Source organism: Tupaia chinensis, unplaced genomic scaffold, assembly GCF_000334495.1.
Source record: "Tupaia chinensis unplaced genomic scaffold, TupChi_1.0 Scaffold000311_2, whole genome shotgun sequence".
Lineage (NCBI taxonomy): Eukaryota > Metazoa > Chordata > Mammalia > Scandentia > Tupaiidae > Tupaia > Tupaia belangeri.
The window spans coordinates 694,497-713,206 of NW_006159803.1; the positions used below are offsets into that span (position 1 = coordinate 694,497).

Sequence of the window (18,710 nt, forward strand, 5' to 3'; positions counted from 1 at the left end):
TGAGCACACACTGCTGCATTCACCTCTTCAACACAAGAGTAAGTCACAAAATCAAAACCCCGAAAAAGGTTTGTTTGGAGGTCTTTCATTAACACACAATCTGTGAGTGTGCCCCATTTCTCAAAATGTTCTCTTAAACTATCATCTGTAGTTTCAGAGCTCAGACCACCAATAAACAGCTTTCTCAACTTCTCTGGCTCCTTTGGATCATGACCCTCCATTTTGAGACTGGACTCACCTCTTCTTCTTCAAATTTGAGTTCAATACGGGACTGAACTAAATTGGTTGTTTTTTAAATTCACTTGGTAGAGTAATTCTTTCCATCATAAAAGTTTATGTAGGTAGTCATTCAGTATCTGAAATAGATGAAAGAAAAGTGCTCTTGAAATTTGTGCAGGAGGGGAAGGAATGACAGGAGATAGGTCCCAGCAATGCCTGTTCAGTTGCTATCTCACCGAAGGATCTCATGCAAAGCTCAGTGACATAGCCATTACGCTAACTACTGGTCCCTGATTTTAGGCTGACTTTAAAGGGTAAAGCATTTCATCAAAGAAGGGTGATTACCTCATTGCTTTGGTATTATTAATGAGGGAGAACAGACACCACCTTTGTTATTGGTGTCATTGTTGACATAATTATTGTTACTTGTTAGACAGATTCCATTCTGATGTCCTGGCAGTCTAGCTCTCATAACAGTTCTTGTTATCAGGTCTTTGTGAGAAATCTCTCTTTTATGGCCTTCCCCAGCTTGGTTCAGGTAGAGTTTAACACTGGTTGACACAAATGACTCCATTTTGATTCTGATAACTTTCACAGTGTAGAAACACTACTATATCCTGTGTGTGTAGATTTTTTCTTATTTTTTCTTGCTTAACAAATTATTTCAAACTTAACAGCTGAAAATAGCATCAATGGGACCAGCATATGGCATGGTGATTACGTCACTGGACTCCCACATAGTGGACTGCCTTTCAAGTCTCAGACCGGGCAGCGTAAAATTCACACTGGTTGCATGTGAGTGTGTGCCCAAATTCCTGAGAACAGAACAGAGGAAAAGGGATTGGGGCATGGCCATCGCCTTGAGGGGTGATTTCTCACTCTCTGTCTTTCTCTCTCTAGTGACCACATATTCCCAATAGCAAACTTCAAAAATAATTATTATTATATTAAAATAAGTATTTTAAAAAATAAACAAAAGCCATAAGAGGGTCTTTAGAAGAAAATCGAAGATACGGGAGAAAGGAAAAGGCGGTAACTAGACTAGTGTCCCTCCTAATCACAGCGGTGGCCATAGAAGAGTCACCACATCTGTTGGATTTATGCTCCACAGCTTGAGAAACTCTGGACTGAGTCCACATCGTTTGATTTGTACGTGACACCAGGCTGCAACTCATCACAAATTGTATAATTATTTGACTTAGTTTGGCATCTGGAATGGCACTGGGTGATTACTTGACAGGAAGACCTGTTTAATTAATTGACACCACGAGGTAAAAGATGACTAGATTGCTACCATGTGTTTACACTGTGTTTATTTACATATGTGATCCAAGTGATCTTACTAGTGAAGTCGCATATATAATGTGCACTTAAAATCGTGATTGGATTATTTCACTGAAAGCCTCACTTGATTAGTGTTTGTCTCCAAAATATATGTCAATCTAATATCGCATCTCTTTCGTGACAAAGCATTAATTCTTGTTTGTCTTACTCTGCCATTTTATTGGAGAACATTAAAATTCAGTTCCTTTTTGTGTTCTGAACACATTCACACATGTGTATTCAGCTAAGTTTACTGTCATTAATTTATGTTTGCATTTATATCATTAAAAATTCTATTTTTTGAATGATTATTTGTACGCACAGCAACAATATACATCATGAGATATAGACGACAAGTAAAATTTTGATTTAAGAGTGCTTCCCAAGCTAGGTTATAATGCTAAAGAAGGAAATAATTATACTTTAAAATTTGAGTATTTTAGACCAAATAAAAGGCTGTTGAAAGGCATTAGACTGAGATAATGACATTGAACCTTTGACTGACAATCTATCTTCATATGCTTAAAACCCAATAACCCTCACCTGCCAAGCTCATGATCTAGATTAAATAAGGGAAATTTTTTTCAAAAGAATAATAAATATTAAAAGTGGAAATTTTCAAGGGAAGTAAAATGTGAGTGACAGAATATATCCAGAAGCAAAGTTATTAGTTTGGGCCTTACTATAGTTTCAAAATAAGTATATACAAATAGAAGCAGAATGACAGGCAGCTGTGAAAAAGAGGAGGAAATACATATGTGTGCTGATGAAATGTATGAAAGCAGATAGATGATTAAATATCTGAAAATATTAACATTGTTAAGACTCAATAGAATATATTAAAATAACCTAAATAATGCAGGGAGAGCCAAAACAGTGTCAAGTCATAATGTTTACATTGAAAAAAATATGAGCAGCAGAAGGACTTTGTATATATAATTTTTTTAATTCCTTAGTTTTTTTGTTTGTTTGTTTTTTATTTCTGGTACCACAATTTACAGGGCAATATACCTGATGTAATGAAAATAAAAAGACAAAACTACAACAAATAAAAGACCTCAGGAATGTACATCTAATTGACACTACATTACATTAATCAATAGCTGCACTTTTTGCAAACTGTGGCTATGACAGTCCTGAACAAAAAGGATTTCCTGCCTAAGCTGCAGTAACTTTTCTGACTATGGATATCGTCCCTCCTGTGGCAGATTTTTACAGTTCCTGTAATACATTTGGGGTGACTGTCTCAAAGTAACCTGCAGTTTTCCTGACAACTCCTTGTTTTCTCTCCTGTTGAGAACTGTAGCCCTTTTCTGCTGTTTTTAGAACCTCTTGCTACCATATCCACTATCAGGTCCATAACCACCACCATAAGGACTGCCTTAGCTTCTTCCACCCAAACTGCCCCGTTTCATGGGTCCATAATTTGATTGTTGTTGTCCACTATAATTTCTAAAATAATCATAGTTTTTGCCAGCACCATAGTTACCACTGCCAAAATTTCCTCCTTCATTGTACCTATCATATCCTCTGCCATCACCACCATATCCACCACCTTGGTTTCCATATCCTGGTTCACCATCACCATAGCCACCTCTACTGTTATAACCAGCACCATTGCCATAGTTGCCACCATCACCTCCAAATCCTTTATCTCTACCACCACCTCCTTCATAACTACCTCTGCTGCCACCACCTCCATCACCATAGCCTCCTCTTCAACTGAAGTTTCCACCACAACCAAAATTACCTTCACCGCCTCCAAAGTTTACTTCACGACCCATAAAGTTGCCAGATCTAGATCCTCCCCCCCCAACCTCTTTGTGATCCAGCAGACCGCATCTCTTGTTTAGAAAGGGCCTTTTTCATGTCACAATACTGCCCATTAATAGTGTGGTATTTCTGAACAACAGTTTTATCAACTGTATCATGATTATCAAAAGTTACAAAAGCAAACCCTCTCTTATTCCCACTCTGTCAATCTTCCATAACTTCTATGGTTTCAATCTTGTCAAACTTTTTGAAGTAGTCTCTCAAATTATATTCTGTATCTTCTTTAATGCCACATACAAAAATTGTCTTCCCTGTTAGATGGGCACCAGGCTTTACAGAATCCTCTCTAGACACAGCTCTTTGGTTCCACTACGTGCCCATCAACTTTGTGTGTCTGAGCACACACTGCTGGCCCATCAACTTTGTGTGTCTGAGCACACACTACTGCATTCACCTCTTCAACGCAAGAGTAAGTCACAAAATCAAAACCCCGAAAAAGGTTTGTTTGGAGGTCTTTCATTAACACACAATCTGTGAGTGTGCCCCATTTCTCAAAATGTTCTCTTAAACTATCATCTGTAGTTTCAGAGCTCAGACCACCAATAAACAGCTTTCTCAACTTCTCTGGCTCCTTTGGATCATGACCCTCCATTTTGAGACTGGACTCACCTCTTCTTCTTCAAATTTGAGTTCAATACGGGACTGAACTAAATTGGTTGTTTTTTAAATTCACTTGGTAGAGTAATTCTTTCCATCATAAAAGTTTATGTAGGTAGTCATTCAGTATCTGAAATAGATGAAAGAAAAGTGCTCTTGAAATTTGTGCAGGAGGGGAAGGAATGACAGGAGATAGGTCCCAGCAATGCCTGTTCAGTTGCTATCTCACCGAAGGATCTCATGCAAAGCTACTCAAGTTCTCCTAGGAACCTTGGCATTCCTAGACATTTTGGAAGGCAAAGCTAGAAAACAACTTGGTTTTAAAGTGCCATAACAGACAAGATTATGTAAACGTTTATTATATAAATGAGTCAGTTAAAGGACATGACTTGTAAATCCTGTTTGCTTACATTTTCTTGAACAAGTATTAAAATGTGTGAACAGTTTCAGCACCAAACTGAATGCCAGAAACTTAGATTTAAATTCTAAAGCTCTTCAACATTAAATAATCTGATTTCATACAAATTGATGGAACCATATTATTTACCATGTAAACATTGAAAATGGGCCCCCAATTTGCATGAAAATCAAGAAACAAACAAACAAAAAAACATACAGGAATGAAATCACTCCAAGATACACCCTAATTGTGTAGCACCTTTAAACATACATCAAAGACCTTGGATTCGGATCTGATTCAGCAACTTGATTTATTAACTCAGTTAAATTACAGGAATTGAGTTAAAACTCAAAATGCCCAATAGTTAAATTATGTTTCTTGTTTCTTGCAATAAAATTACAGTCTCACTGTCAAAACAAGCCTTCCAAGTTAGTCAGTCTACTCAGGTAATGAAATCCTGCTTCCTGGAAGAGCATAGAATTAGAGTTGAATGATCTTCCTTGACAGAATTGTTTCATAAACCCTAACATATATGTATTAAGCCAACTTGTATTTGTTACATAGAATGTGAACACTTCCTTTCTTGGTTTTGGATCAATTACAGTAGTCTCCTCTCATCTGTGATTTGACTCTCCTTTATTCACAGCCAACTACAATCCAAAAATATTAAATGGAAAATTTTAGAAATAAACAGTTCGTATATATCACATTGCATGCCATTCTGAGTAATGTGATGAAATCTCACGCTCTTACTCCTACTCAGTCCTGCCCAAGATGTGAATCATCCCTTTGTCCAGCATTTCCACATATCCCTACTATATAGATGAGTCCCCCTTTAGCCATTTCGTGCCCGTCTGAGTTATCAGATCTACTGTTGCAGTATCTTAGTATTTATGTACAAGTAACCCTTATTTTACTTAAAAATGGCCACAGAGTGCAATACCAATGATGGCATATTGTTATAATTGCTCTATTTTATTATCGTTAATTTTTTCTTGTGCTTGATTTAGAAGTTAAACTTTATCATAATATATATGTATAGGCAAAACTTAGTAAATGTAGTTTGGAGCTGTCCACAGTTTCAGCAGTCATCCACTAAGTGCCTTTGAATATATCCTCATGAATAAGAGGAAAGTACAATACTTATACTATTATTCGCTCATTCTTTTAGTCTTATTAAATAATAGAAGTACTTAAACTCTATGAATACATGCCAAAAGTTTGTGTTAAAGTCTGCCATTTACTAATGCCCTGTGTGTCTTCATAGGATAGCAGTTTTGCATACATTATCTTAATTAATCTTTGCCATATTATGAATTCATAGTTAATGTGAGATTAAGAAACTTATCCTACATCAATTGCTTAGTAAGTAAAAACATTAAGATGAATTTGCAACATTTGTAGTCTTTCCCGTATATCTTAATGTCTGAGATAACTGCGTTGCTTAGGCTCTATCCCTAATTTCAAAAGGCATAATAAAAGAAAAAAAGACACCTCTAAATTTTTTAAATTATCTCATTTAATTATGCTTTATAATTTCCTAAAACCCAATTATTGTGGAATATAGATGTAAATATTATAAAGATAATTAACTTTTTCAAGAACCCATAAATGCTTTCACAAAAAAAGTCTAATTTCTTTTTATCATAATGAAGTACTCCAAAGATAAACACCTTTAGATTATCCAATACTCTAGGTTCCTTAATAAATTTAGCAATTAATATTAGTAATTAAAATCAGAAAAGAAACACTTTATTGATCTTAACACTTTATAAGCTAGCTTATAAACCAAAGAAAAATAATATCAGTGCCAGCAGGGGACATGTGGTTAAGACAGTGGACTCCCACATAGCTGATTGTGGTTCAAGTCCTGAACCTGGGACTTGGTTCCTCACTTTCCCTCTTTCTTTCTCACTCTTTCTGTCCATCTCTCAGGTGAGCACCCATGCTCTATAGCAAATTAAAAAATAATAATAATAACTAAAATTAAATAAGTCTTTAAAAAAGAAGAAAAATAGGATCATTATCTATACATGTTGAACTATAAGAATTTGGAATCAGCTGCTCCCCCTCACCTGCCTGCCCACTAGAAGTCTTGAGCTCAGTCTGGGCAGGCTTTTAGGGTGAGTCTGTGCTCTGGACCTGGTTGCCACTTCACACTGTTGGACTCCATCACCCACTGTCTCAGTGGCCTGGGACTGCCCACCCACCCACAGGGAGACTTAAACCTGTTCTGGGCAGGTCTTTAGGATGGATCCCTTGGTGGGGGCTGGGAGACATTTTGGAATTTTTGGTACACTAACCCATGCATTGCACAAAGCGTGGCACATGACTGGATCCTCTTCAGCAAGTTATATCTCCTTAGCTTGCTACCACCTCATCAAGAACTGAGCATTTGTTAGAGGAGCCAAACACCTGAAGTTACCCATAACTGCTCTAACCTGGGAGACAGAGCTCTCCAATAAGAACACACCTTGGAACCATGGGTGAAATTTCCTCCACCAGTACTACAAAATCTACTCCAATAAATAGAAAAAAAAAAGTGAATACTGCATCAGATGACTAAAAACCACCACAGATCTCAAAAAAATATGAGAAAACAAGGGAGTAGCTCTTCACCAGATGGGGGTAGTAGCTCCTCACCAACAGTGATCAGCACCGAGAAATATACAGAAATGTCAGAAAAAAATATTCAAATATCCATAGTGACAAAACTCAATGAGAGGCAAGAGAAAACAGACAGTCAGTTACAGGAAATGAGAAAATCACTTCAGGACATGGAAGAGGAATTTCATAAAGAAATAGACACCCTAATAAAGAATAAAACAGAATTTCTTTAAATGAATAATACAGTACAGAAAATTAAAATCTCTCTAGAAAACATTAACGGAAGATTGGACCATGCAGAGGAAAGAATTTATGACCTTGAAGACAACATAGTCTCCAGCATAGACCAAAGCACTGAAAAGAATGAAAAAACACCCCCCACACAAAAAAGAAGACAACAGATGGGAAATTCTAGACACCATGAAGCAGTCAAATGTCCGTATAGTGAGTATTACAGAAGGTGACGTATCTGCTAAAGGCACGGGGAAACTCATGAAATACTATCTGAAAATGTTCCAAATGTAGAGAAACATGAAGAAATGCAGACCCAAGAAGGAAAATAGACCTTAAATATAATAAAAACATAAAGATCCTTCCCCAGCACTTCATAGCCAGATTGGTAAAAATAAAAGATAAAGACAATATTCTAAAAATGGCAAGGGAAAAACATCAAGTTACTTATAAAGGTTATCCCATTAGGCTAACATCAGACCTCTCAACTGAAACAGTGCAGGCAAAGAAGGAATGGAAAGATGTGTTCAAAATATTTAAAGAAAAAAAAAACTATTTCAACCAAGAATACTATATCCAACAAGATTGTCCTTCAAATGAGAAGAGCAAATAAAAGTATTCTCAGATAAAAAAAAAAAACTGAAAGAATTCACCAATAACAGATCAGCTCTACAGGATGTAATGAGGGGCATATTGTATCAGGATAAATAAAGAGAAACAAACAGAAATAGGAGAACAAAAAAATACTTAGAAAATGGCTAACAGAATGATGGATAAATCCACAAATATCAATAATAACATTGAATGTTAATGGATTAAATTATCCCCTTAAAAGACAAATTGACTGGATACAAAAACAGAAACCATCTACATGCTGCTTACAAGAAACACATCTCATTGATAAGGACATACATAGACTGAAAGTGAAAGGCTGGAAAAAGATATTCCATGCAAATAGAAACCAAAAAGAGCCTGGAGGAGTGATAGTGATATCAGATAAAATAGATTTTGAGATAAAAGAGATAAGAGAGAAGGAAGGACATTAAATAGTACTCACAGGACTTGTTCACAGAGAAGATATAACACTTGTACATATCTATGCACCCAACACTGGAGCACCCAAATATATCAAAGAGAGACTTTTAGATCTCAAGGAGAGATAGACTGCTACACAATAATTATAGGGGATCTCAACACCCCACTAACTCCTCTGGACAGATCATCTAAACAAAAAACAAAGAGATACAAGATCTAAATGATATCATACATGAAATTGACTTGACAGAAATCTATAGAATATTTAACCCAACAACTACAAAATATACATTTTTCTCACCCCCATGTGGAAAATATTTGAAGATTGACCACATAAGAGAGCACAAAACAAGCCTTTATAAATTCAAAGGTATAGAAACTATACCTAGCACCATTTCTCACAATGATGGAATCAAACTTAAAATCAACTACACAAAGCCCTAGAAAATTCACAAGCACATGGAAACTAAATAACCTACTCCTAAGTGACTTTATGATTAGAAAAGAAATTTCTAAACTCAGAAGTTTCATAGAAACCAATGGTAATGAACAAACTAGTGTTTATAAACTATGGGACACAGCAAAAGCAGTCATAAAAGGGAAGTTCATAGCAGTTAGTCCCCACAAGATAAAAGCAGAAAGGTGGCAAATAAACAATCTAATAACACAACTCAGAGAACTGGGAAAACAACAATAACAACAAAAATTCGAAGAGAAAAATAATAAATATTTGAGCAGAAATAAATGAAAGAGAGAATAAAAAAAAACTACACAGAAAATAAACAAAGCAAAAAGATGGTTCTTTGAGAAGATAAACAAAATTTACACACCATTAGCTAGAATAATCAAGAAGAACAGAGAAAGGAACCAGATAAATCAAATGAGTAAGAAAGCAGGCATTATTACAATGGATATGACAGAAATGCAAAATATCATCAGAGTACTATGAGCAACTATATGGCAACACACAAAATCTAGATGAAATGGACAAATTTCTGGACACATAAAACTTACCAAGATTGAACCAGGAAAAAATAAAATCTAAACAGACATCCACAAGGAAAAATAAGAGAAGCTAAAAAAGAAATTGAAAACGGCACAAAAAAAGTGGAAGGATATCCCATGTTCCTGAATTGGAAGAATTAATATAGTCAAAATGGCAATTCTACCCAAATTAATCTACATATTTAGTGCAATCCCAATCAAAATACCAGAAACATTCTTCACAGATCTAGAAAAGACCATAATAAAATTTTTCTGGAATCATAAAAGACCCTGTATTGCCAAAGCAATACTGCACAAGAAGAGTGCAGTGGGTGGCATCTCACTCCCAGATCCAAAATATACTACAAAGCTGTGATAATCAAAACAGCATGGTACTGGCACAGAATAGAGAGGTGGACCAATGGAACAGAATAGAGTCCCCAGAAATAAATTTTCAAACACACAGTCAACTGATTTTTGACAAAGGATACCTGTCAATACAGTGGGAAAAGGACAACCTCTTCACCAACTGGTGCTGGAAAAACTAGATATCAACCTGCAGAAGATGAATTGGAACCCCTACCTCTCACTATTGACAAAAATCAACTCAAAGTGGATCAAAGATCTAAACCTAAGACCTCAAACTATAAAACCCCTGCTGGAAAACACTGGGGAAACTCTGGGAGACATTTGGGTAGGCAAAGACTTCTTAAATAAGACCTCCAAAGCACAGTCAGTAATGCCCAAAATAGACTAGTGGGATTACTTCAGACTAAGAAGTTTTTGCACAGCAAACAACAGAGTAATTAGTGTGATTCCACAGCCCTCAGAATGGGAAAATATTTTTGTAAACTATGCATCAGATAAGGGACTGATAACCAGAATACACAAGAAACTCAAGCAGCTGTCCTGAAAAAAGATGATCAGCTCTATTAAAAGGTGAGAGAATGAAATGAATATACCACTCTCTAAGGATGACATATGAATAGCCAGAAGGCATATGAAAAAATACTCAACATCCCTCACTGTAAGGGGAATGAAGATCAAAACAACAATGAGATACCACCTAACCCCAGTCAGAATGACTAAGATTTAAAAAAGAAAAAGTGATAAATGCTCATGGGGGGATGGGGGCTGGTGGTGTGAAAGGGGAACTCTCTTACACTGCTGGCGGGAATGTAAATTGGTTTAGCCACTCTGGGGAACAATTTGGAGATTCCTCAAATATCTACAAATAGAACTACCATATGATCCAGCAACCCCTCTCCTTGGTATCTACCAAAAGGACAGAAGAGTTCTTAATTGGAAAAGTGCTTGCACATCAATGTTTATTGTAGCATTATTCACAATCGTAAAGATATACAACCAACCCAAATGCCCATGGACAGATGAATAGACTGAAAAACTGTGGCAATATGCTCTACAGAATACAACTCAGTCATAAAAAACAAGTCTCTGGCTTTTGACAGAAAGGGGATGAATATGGAAGATTTGCTGCTGAGTGAAGCAAGCCAGGTTATGAAGGAGCAACATTGTATGTCTCTACTTAATATATATACCGAGTGTCTGCACTCTATGACCAAAACTGAGTAACACAGTAAATGGTTGTGAATACCAGATGTAGTGTGGGAAGAGGGTGGGTGAAACAGTAAAGCCTGAGGAAGGACACTATGGAGAAAAATAGAGAGGCAAAGCATTAATGGGACAAAGAAATGGAGTATTGTCTGTTGAAGATAACTTTATAGTATCAACTGGACTGGTGAGAAATGTACACATGTTGGAATATTCTCTTTGCAAGCTAAATAACATGATTTAATGTATGAAAGAACTTGAAATAAAAATTTTAAAAAAAGTTTAAATTAGAAAAAACATCTATGGACCAGCAGTTGAAATAATGGCTATTTCACTGGACTCCCATGTAGTTGACCGCTGTTCCACTCCCGGACTTGGTGGCTTAAACTCACACTAGGCGCATGTACATGTGTGCCCAAGATCCCAAGAGGAGAATGGAAGAGAAGGGATTGCAGTTTGGCCAGCCCCCCCCCCCCTGCCAGGAGGTGATTTCTCACTTTCTGTCTCTCAGTCTCTGTCTTTCTGATGAGTGCATGTGCCCTATAGCATAAACCTCTCCCTCACTCAAAAAAATCTAAACAGACCCATAACAAGTAATGAGATTGAATCAGTATTAGATAGTCTCCAAACAAGGAAGAGCCCAGATCCTGATGGTTTTACTTCTGAATTCTACAAAGCTTTGAAGGAACTAACCCCAACTCTCTTAAACTATTTCTAAAAATTCAAAAGGAAGGAACCCTCCCATCTCAATTCATTCTATGAAGCCTCCATCATCTTAATTCCAAAACCAGACAAGGACATAACAACAAAAAAAGAAAACTTCAGGCCCTTATCCCTGATTAGTATGGATCCAAAAATTCTCAACAAAATATTAGCAAATCATATTCAACAACGTATTAAAAAGATTACACATCATGACCAAGTAGAATTTATTCCAGGGATGCAAGGATGATTCAACACATGCAAACGATAAATGTAATACATCACATTAACAAAAGGAAAGATAAAACCCATAGGGTCATATCAATTGATGCAGGGGAAGCATTTGATAAAATACAACGTCCCTTTATGATTAAGACTCTCAGAAAAATTGGCGTAGAAGAGACTTCCCTTAACACAGTAAAAGCCATCTGAGAAAAACCCATAACTAGCATCATACTGAATAGGGAAAAGCTGAAAGCCTTTCTACTAAAAACTGGAACAAAACAGGGCTGCCCACTTTCTCTACTTCTTTTAAACATAATACTGGAAGTTCTAGCCAATGCAATTAGACAAGGGAGTCAAAAGTCATCCAACTAGGAAAAGAAGTGAAATTATCTCTAGTTGCGGATGATATGCTATGCATAGAAAATCCAAAAGAATCCACAAAGAAACTCCTGGAAATGATAAATGAATATGACAAAGTGGCAGATGCAAAATCAACGTACAAACATCGAAAGCATTTTTATACACCAACATTGGACAAACTGAGACAGAATTGAAGAAGGAAATTCCATTTACAATAACTTAGCAAATCATATTCAACAACGTATTAAAAAGATTTCACACCATGACCAAGTAGAATTTATTCCAGGGATGCAAGGATGATTCAACATGTGGCATATAGTACTCTATTGAATACCACTCAGCCAAAAAGAAATTAAAAAAAAAAAAAAAAAAACAAAAAAAAAAAACAAGGAACCCCTGACATTTGATACAAAGTAGATGAGTATGGAAAAAGGCTTAATGCTAAGTGAAGCAAGCAGACAATGAAAGACTGACGTTGTATGTTTTCACTCAATATATGCAGATTATCTGTGCTCTATGGCAGAAACTACAAGTTTGGAAGGTATAGTAATAGGGAGGGCAACTGTAGACACTAAGATAGTAAAGATAAGGGTAACACAGGGGTGAGTAATGGAGGGAAGGAGGTGAACAGGGGAAAATAAGTGAAAAAAGTATGCCTAATTGACCAAAAAAAAAAAAAGAACGAAAAGTTGTTTGCTGCTGCTGATGTGTATAGTAATGTCTTTATCTTGGCTGATATACATGGTTATCATGCTGGAAAAAAGGAATGCTATACAGTGTAAAGATATAAGTGATTAAATGTGACATAAATAAGGAAGGAAGGAAGAAAGGAGAAAGAAAAAAATTGTAGTCGAGAGACTCACTTTACTGTATAGACAAAAAAAAAAAAAAGTATCCCACAAGGCATGCTTATGCTCTTTAAAATGTTAATTAGAAAGAGTTACCGGAGGCTGGCAGGTGGCATGATGGCTAAGGGCACTGGACTCCCACATGGCCGACTATGGTTCAAGTCCAAGACCTGGTGGCTTGCTTTCTCACTTTCCTTCTCTCTCTCTCATTCTGTCACTCTCTGGTCAAATTAAAATAAATAAATAAAGTTAAATAAAATAATTATTAAAATAAAAGTCACCCAAGTTTGGACCAAAAATCAGTCTTGTCAAAGAGTGACTAAAATAGGATTGGGCAAGAATTTTCTTATTATAAGAATGTTTTCCCCTCTTTTTGATGTTGTCGCACTGTCCTTATAACAGCTGGGAGCATGGAGAATGGCGCGGTGAGGCTGAGCACACGTTTTCCTCAGGTCCCCTGGCTTCAGATGGTCTTGATTCTACAAGGTATAAGAATGCATTGTTTTACCTTAAGGCCTGCCTAGAAGCTGTACTGCAGACCTAATTCACTAAGCATCTCAGATAACCCAAGAATGACTTTCAGGAACAAAAATACCTTGTTCTTAAACATGATTCAGGAGGACTGTAGAGTGATAAAAAATAAACTGCCACTGCAAAAAATGGGGGAGTGGTAATAATTTAGGCAGTGTAATAAATGCAGTGCAATCAAGAGTAGGAAAGATATGTCTACAGACCAGAAGAGTGCCTAGGTGATTCAAATGTTCCTTCAATTAATACTGTAAAATTAAAAAAGTGTATCATTTTACTTTTACTTATAACAGAAAAGAATACACAGAAAAATTTGTATGTGTCACACTTCAAAGTCTCTAGCACAGGATTTGCCACATTGTCATGAGAGTCTATTATTATTTCATTTTCATCTAATGTCCCTTTAATTAAAATCAAATTGTTAATGCAGGACTTGAATTAAAATCAGCATCACTGAATGCATGGTTTTGAGTACCAGCCTAAGAACTCATTCATGATTGTACAATCAACTGGGCACTTCATATTTTGCTCTCTGTTTATCTTAGATTTCTGACATATCATTGATGTAGTAATTTTCAAAAAATTTTCATAGAAAGTCAACCATTCTAGAGTATGTGAAGAGTTTGTTTTCTTTTTCTTTTGTTTCAGTCTGTTCCCAATATTCTAGAGGAGTATTTGCCATCTTCGGACTCTATGATAAAAGGTCAGTGCATACCTTGACTTCGTTCTGCAGCGCCTTACACATCTCCCTCATCACGCCAAGTTTCCCTACCGAGGGGGAGAGCCAGTTTGTGCTGCAGCTACGGCCTTCCTTACGAGGAGCCCTTTTGAGTCTGCTGGATCACTATGAATGGAACTGTTTTGTCTTCTTGTATGACACAGACAGGGGTAAGTTCTGATGCTCATTTCTATCAGTAAAACTCTGATTTTCAATGTGAAAAGGCCTTGTACCACCTGTGTGATTTAGCAAAATATTTTTACCCCTAACATTGCTATAATACACATATGGTTGTTGTGTGTTATCAGTATTTTCATATTGACTCTGGGGGAAAACTTACAATTAGGTAAGTTTTTCAAATTTAAAGGTTACTTATGAATTATGTTCTATAATTTGTTGACATTAAGATAACTAATTCTTAAGAAATTTCTGTGAGGATATTTCAGGTATAGTTATTAAAAAATGTCCTTTACTGCAAATGCAAATGAATTAATATTTTTAAGCATTCAAAAATAATAGCAGGTCGGGCTGTAGGGTCACAATTGAGATATAAAATTCTAGATGAGTAACTAAAGGCCCATGACAATGATTATAGAGATTGTTGGTAAGACTGATGCTGGGAGTCTTTCACTTTGTTTTTCACTATCAGGCTCTAAAGATTAATAAGCCATCCCATACTATCCATGAGATGGAGACATGAGGTGAATTAACAGTGCATTAAATCACTGATAATCTACATATTTTCATATAACATTTGATATGGTTTTATTTTTCTGTTGAAGACATATTATAGAGTTCACATATCCTAGCAACATATTGTATATTTCAGAATAAACACCAGGGATCTTCCAGAGGATTTTGTCTTAAGTTGTTTTTCCTAAGTTGTAATAGTTCCAAGGTAAGAATTAGAATAAAGGTTAAAAACAGGCAAAATTTTAAGAACATGCTCAAATAGAAACCTATGAAATGAATAGGATAATAAATAGTATCTTTTCTTACATTAAAAAGTACAATAAAGAAGAGAAATAAATACTTCAAAGATATAATCCACCTTCAAAAGTCCAAAGTATAATTTCCAATACTCAGAGATGAAAACACATTCAATTCATTCTTTTTTATCACTAAAATTCACACATATAATTAGAAACAGTGTGTCACATTATTACACTAGTGCTGTTTCTAGTGCATCGCATCCATTAACGTTCTTGGTAAATTTTCCCTTCAGAAACAACATTAACAAATCTAATATCAATTTATTTTCTACACACGACTGCAGGATATGCCAATTCTCATTTGGAAATATGAGAACCTACCCATACCTCACACCATCATTTCCAATTAGTTAACAACCCATAGCATCCTAGGGAATGAATTGCAAATTAAAAAACATTTTTCACTCTATTCATTTTTCACTATCTGAAAGATCCTTATGCAAGAGGACAGTGAACATTGAATCGTAATATAAAGAAACATATAATAAGGTATAGATGAAATGGTTCTTCCTATGGTTTATTATGACATAGTTTAGGTCTTTCCTTTGAACAAGAGATAACTTCTTTTATGCTCTATTGGTCTTGTGGAAATATCAGTCGAATCTGCGCCTCACTTTTTCCCTCTGCAGCTCTGTGAATTAGTCTCTGGCAGGGAGAAAGTTGTAGGCATTCATGCGTCAGCTTCCCCACAGAACAGGGACTGCAAGTGGCACATTGCTTTTGCATCAAGTTACACTTTCCAGGATCCTCACTCCTGTGTAGCAAGACAGGGGCGCCAGTCCTGAGCCATCCCCCTTTTCCTCTAGGCATGGCATCTCTCTACTCTAAGCTGGCATCTACTCAGCTATGTAAAGATCCTTTCTCCCAGTTAACTTTCTGCCTGCAGAAGCTTAAACTCATTATGTTATAGCCACAGTGTCTTCTAATAAAGCTGTCTGGTATCCTTTAACCTACTTAAAGGCTTGCTCAACAAAGCTTCCTTTTTCCAGGCAGCCATCCTACGGTTTAACTGTTCTACTTCTACCCAACTGATACAATTCACTCTAGAATTTCTTAGTTCTTTTCAATGGTTGCTTCAGAATAACTAGCTCGTGCTTTGTATTGTCGCCTATTGTAATAACCGAATGCAGCCTCAAAAAAAGGACACATGCATTCCAAGCAGTAATTGCCTGAGTGAAAAATAACATGTGAGGAACATGGCCATTTCTTACCATACAGATGGCTTATCATGTCATCATACCATCACATTTCTCAACGCTTCAGGTCTGAGTCATACATCCTCAAGGGACAAGAGTAATTTTTCTCTCTCCCTTAGAAATTGTGCCTGTTTTGTAAATTTAGGATCACAAGCCACATGTATTTCCTCTTAGATACTGTACTTGTAATTATGAATTCGCTTCAGCAACCAAGACGTGTGCGTCAGTTACGAATACACAGTTAACTTTATCACAAATGGCGTTGTTTGAGAAAAACCCACTGCTTCACATCATTTCAAGGAAAAAAGAACATCCAAAATAATTATGTACATCAGTATTAAGAATTTATACGATGGACAAAAACCAATTGTAAAAAGTAGGAGAGTATGACATCTTGGTACTTTCCTCCTCTACTGTTACCATGAAATGACCATCTAAACAGGTTTTTTCTATTTTAAGTAATTGCCTTACTATGACCCCAAATTGCTTCACAACCTTGAGTATAACTTAACTATCTGATACATCACAAGTTCTTATTTGGGGATAAGATACTTCACTGAGCTACTAATTATTTTTGAAATCTCAGTTTCTAGACATTACTCAAATCAAACACAGTTTTATTTTGTAACAATGCCAATAAGCCATTCTCTTTCAGAATATAAGATCTCACTGAGGCAGACCTTAAAGTCATGTTTTATATTGAATTACAACAATGAAAGGAAAAAAACATTCTGTCTCCTTATTATAGGTCTCTGTTCTAATCTTGATCTGCCATTGGTTAGCTCTGTGAAACTGTCTACACTCTTGTTTATATATGTTAAAAAAAAAAAAAAAGTTTAACTGCGTTGTGTTTAAGGTCCATACAAATATCTTTAAGATTTTATTTTATAATTCAAATATTCTCTTCCTGTCCTGAAAATGGTGAGCAGAATGAAAAAGATAGAATGTGGCATAAGGATGTCTTTATCAGCAGCAAACCCTGCTTCTATTCATTTGACTGCCATTTAAGAATATAAGAACTTGGGAACCAGCAGTTAGCGTAATGGCTATGTTGCTGGACACCCACGTAGTCGACCGTGGTTCACGTCCTGGACCCGGCGGCTTAGAACTCATGCCGGGCACGTGTGCGTGCGTGCCCAAGATCCCGAGAGGAGAATGGAGGAGAAGGGATTGTGGCGTGACCATCCCCCCTGGGGGGTGATTTCTCACTTTCTGTCTCCATGTCTCTCTCTGTCTGTCTGGGGAGCACACAGGCCCTATAGCGAAAACCTCTCCAAAAAAAAAAAAAAAAAAGAATATAAGTACTTATTCATTCAATTTATCCATTTAACATTTAATCATTATTTATTGAATGTAATTATTAACAATTGATTAATATTATTTAATGATTATTTTATTAAATAATATGTGATGAAAATGAGTCACTTGCTGTAACTTCATTAGTAGAGTCTATGGCACTCTCCTTAACAACCAGAAACTTGCCTTTGATCAATAGCTTACGGTTTAATATGTTTAATCTGGAATGTAAAAAAAAAAATTAACTTGGAACTCAGTCATTTTTTTCAAAAAGATCATTTACATTTTTAGGACAAAAAGTTAGAAAACCTCACTTAAATACAAACTTTGATAAGATTTTTGAGTTGATAAAGTTGTCTTATACTAACATTGCCCAAGAGAACTTTCTGTAGTGATGGAACTGTTCTATAATTCAGGTTGTCAGATATGATCATCGCTAGCCACATGAAGCTTCTGAAAGTTTAAATATGACTTAGGCAACCAAGGAAACTCATTTCTACTTTATTTAATTTTAATCCATTTAAATTTAAATAGTCACATTTGGCTAATGGCTACTGTATTGGAAAACAGTCTATAGAACCACTGAGCTTATGTGAAATAATATATTTCACCTAGAGTGAAATTTCCATCTCTTCTGCACTCACATTTTACTCATAAGAAAATAACTTAGTGAGCACCCTGTGCATAACTCTTTTGATATGAACTTTCACATTGCATTACATATACATTTGCCTATCTTTTCTTCCCCAATAGCCTTTTTACCCATTACTTACTACTATGTCATTATTCATAAGTTTTTTCGTTTCACATAATAACCCCTAATAAACATGCTATAAATACAAAATGAAACAATAACTTCATTAAGTGATGTTTTTGACAGTAGCTATCAAACAGTTTTAGGGCTCAGTGACTAATCATATAATTCCTCTTTGATTAGCGGTACCATGTTTTAATAGATCAAATGGTTAATAGAGCAGCCAAAATGAAAAACTCAACTAAAGAGACATTACTTTAATTAAATGCAATTTTATTATCGTGGAAAAT

General features: G+C 35.9%; 1 protein-coding gene across 6 annotated transcripts in view; it reads left to right on the top strand.

The window, feature by feature from the left end:
- GRIA4 (glutamate ionotropic receptor AMPA type subunit 4) overlaps nucleotides 1-18,710 on the top strand; it is a 392,211-nt gene that overhangs the window by 126,542 nt on the left and 246,959 nt on the right. For all 6 annotated transcript variants that reach the window (XM_014588766.2, XM_006150932.3, XM_014588767.2 and 3 more), the window contains exon 4: nucleotides 14,113-14,352. In XM_014588766.2, the coding sequence (XP_014444252.1) occupies nucleotides 14,113-14,352 (240 nt within the window). The remainder of the gene's footprint in view (nucleotides 1-14,112; nucleotides 14,353-18,710) is intronic.